Source organism: Oratosquilla oratoria, chromosome 10, assembly GCF_046742065.1.
Source record: "Oratosquilla oratoria isolate Oo_2021 chromosome 10, ASM4674206v1, whole genome shotgun sequence".
Taxonomy (NCBI): domain Eukaryota; kingdom Metazoa; phylum Arthropoda; class Malacostraca; order Stomatopoda; family Squillidae; genus Oratosquilla; species Oratosquilla oratoria.
Window position 1 is genome coordinate 63,312,602 of NC_134786.1, and position 2,500 is coordinate 63,315,101.

General features: G+C 47.8%; 1 protein-coding gene across 1 annotated transcript in view; it reads left to right on the top strand.

Annotated features, from left to right (window-relative positions):
• LOC143029271 (pituitary homeobox 3-like) overlaps nucleotides 1-2,500 on the top strand; it is a 68,124-nt gene that overhangs the window by 64,858 nt on the left and 766 nt on the right. Inside the window, exon 4 of the mRNA XM_076191988.1 lies at nucleotides 232-2,500. This exon is cut by the window's right edge and continues 766 nt beyond it. Coding sequence (XP_076048103.1) covers nucleotides 232-783 — 552 coding nt within the window. The 3' untranslated portion in view covers nucleotides 784-2,500. The remainder of the gene's footprint in view (nucleotides 1-231) is intronic.

Consider the following 2,500-nt stretch of genomic DNA (forward strand, 5'->3'; position numbering starts at 1 on the left):
ATAATAGAAGAAAAAAAATTGTCTGTGGGAAATTAATGCCGAGATAGTTTAAGTCATCCATGAGGTTTCGGCTCGACACTGTGGCAATCGTCAGCCAAAAGTAGAGGATGATAAGGACCTCAGATTTCACTCAAGATGGCCATCTCGCAAGAGATGTGTAGCTTAGACTTGCTTAATATTCCTTGATCATACGAAAGTAATCAAGTCTTCCCTCTTCTTCCTCTTCTGCAGATTTGGTTCAAGAACCGACGCGCCAAGTGGAGGAAACGGGAGCGCAGTGCAATGACCGCTGCGGGGATGTCAGCGATGCCCGGGGACCTGAAGGGAGGCTGGGGCCCCCAGCTGAACGGCCTGGCCTGGACCGACGACTCCCTCTACTCGGGCTACTCCTCGTACAACAACTGGGCGGCCAAGGTGACGCCCTCGCACCTCGGGGCGGCCAAGAGTCTGACGTGGGGCTTCAACAGCGTCAACATGAACCCGTTGGTCAGCCAGCAGCCGCCGGCCATGTCCCCGATCAACTGCTTCCAGTCGCACTCCCAGGGCATGGGCAGCTCCACGGCGGGCATCATGCCCACCGCCGTCTCCATGCCCTCGTCCCTGGGCACGGGGGCCACGCCATGCCCCTACCCGGCCCCGACCCCTCCCTACATGTACCGCGACCAGACCTCCATGTCCTCCTCCATCGCCTCCCTCCGCCTCAAGGCCAAGTCACACTCCCCAGCCTTCACTTATGCCCCTAACTCGTTGTCAGCTTGCCAGTACTCGATGGGGGATCGTTAGGCTACCATAGCTCCGTGGACTTACGAAAGTTAGGCTGCCAGGAAGGGACTTCTGAGGGGGGTAGTTACCTTATACCTGTCCCTCACGGGTGACAGTAGATCACTAGTGCTCCTACGGCGATCTTAAGGTTAGAAGTACTCTGTGAGCAACTGTTGAGTTGCTAGTACTTCATGGACATCCTCTAGGATCCTAGGACCTCTTAAATGGCCGTTAGGTTGGTAAGAGGCCATGGGTGCTAGGTAACTAGTATTGCATTGGGAGGAGGACTTCCATTGCACCACAAGTGACCGAGAAGTTGCCAGGATTTCATGGGTGTCTTACGCTATCAGTAGTTCACGGATGACAACCAGTTTACGAACACTCGATGATCAACCAATAATCCACTCACCAGTACTTCATGGCAACCCTTAAGTCACCAGTACTTAGTTGGAAACTGATAGTCTGTAACCGTCATATAGCCAGTAATTCTTGGCAACCATTAGGCCGCCAGTACCTCATACAAAATAAGGGTAAATGTTGCAATTTTGATGTAAGTTACCATTAGATTTTCAGTATTACATGAACTCCATGATTATTCTCTGTCAGTACCCCTTAGGCAAGGATTGGGTCAAGGTTCCCTGTGGACATTGTAGTATTGGAAGGACAATCACCAATACTCTATTGCAAATTACGAGACTATTCCTATTCTGCAGCTGTTTAGTGATAGTTCTCCCTGAGGGATCACCGTTTTCGGGCAAGACTCCCACGTTTTGATAAGGTTTCAAAAGCAGTAGATAATAAAGCTCTTCCAGTCTTACTCTATGAGGCGTCTTTAGTCATGGAGACTTCTCTACGAACGGAAAATCCCTCAGCGAGATAGATCCTCCCTCAATACCAAAACTGCTGTAGTTCTTTCAGAAGCACTAAAAGATCAACAGAGAATCACCCTGTAAACAGACATCGAACACACGTGGTGCAGATATACAAAAAATATAGAGTATGTTATTTTACAATATCCAACATGCGCGCAGTACAGACAACGGTACATAGTTTTTTCTTTGAGTAGTTTATGGTCTTGGGACAGTGACTCCATCCTCGGGGCCGCGGGTTTTGCAAGAGAAAACAAACTATAGATTGATTAATTCAAGTTAAAAAAAAAGATAGTGTAAGAAGCAACAGTAAGAGTACTTCAGAACCCTATTTCTATATTATCCATCTCATTCCTTTACTCTAGCCTATCTCAGTCCCCATCATATCCTTCCCATAGACAGTGGTATCCATAGATCCCAACCCTAACCTCGGGGCAGAAATACAAAGGCCGTTCTACTACTCACCTAATCACCCGACTCTAAATAATGGAGACAATACCAAGTCGGGGTAGGACCTAGCATATCTTTCGTCCTCTGTCATCACCGCCAGTCACACACTCAAATGATCGACGTGTGTCAACCCAGAAGACTATGAAGATCAGCCAAATCCCAGGAGTGATTAATCTAAGATCTCCCCATCCACCCCCAAGGAAACACTAAATCAATTCGAACCATTTCACTGGTGGTGTTGACCAGCCTTTCCACAAGTCTGGCCTTTGGGTTACTGACGCTATGAGTGCGAGTGGATGGGCTACGAAATAAGTTTTTCATAATGAACCCGTCTTTAGCTTAGAGAAGTAAACTGAGACTGCTTAATGTATCCTGGTTGACACCCTTCCTGTACATGGAAATAATTCAAAGAAATAAAG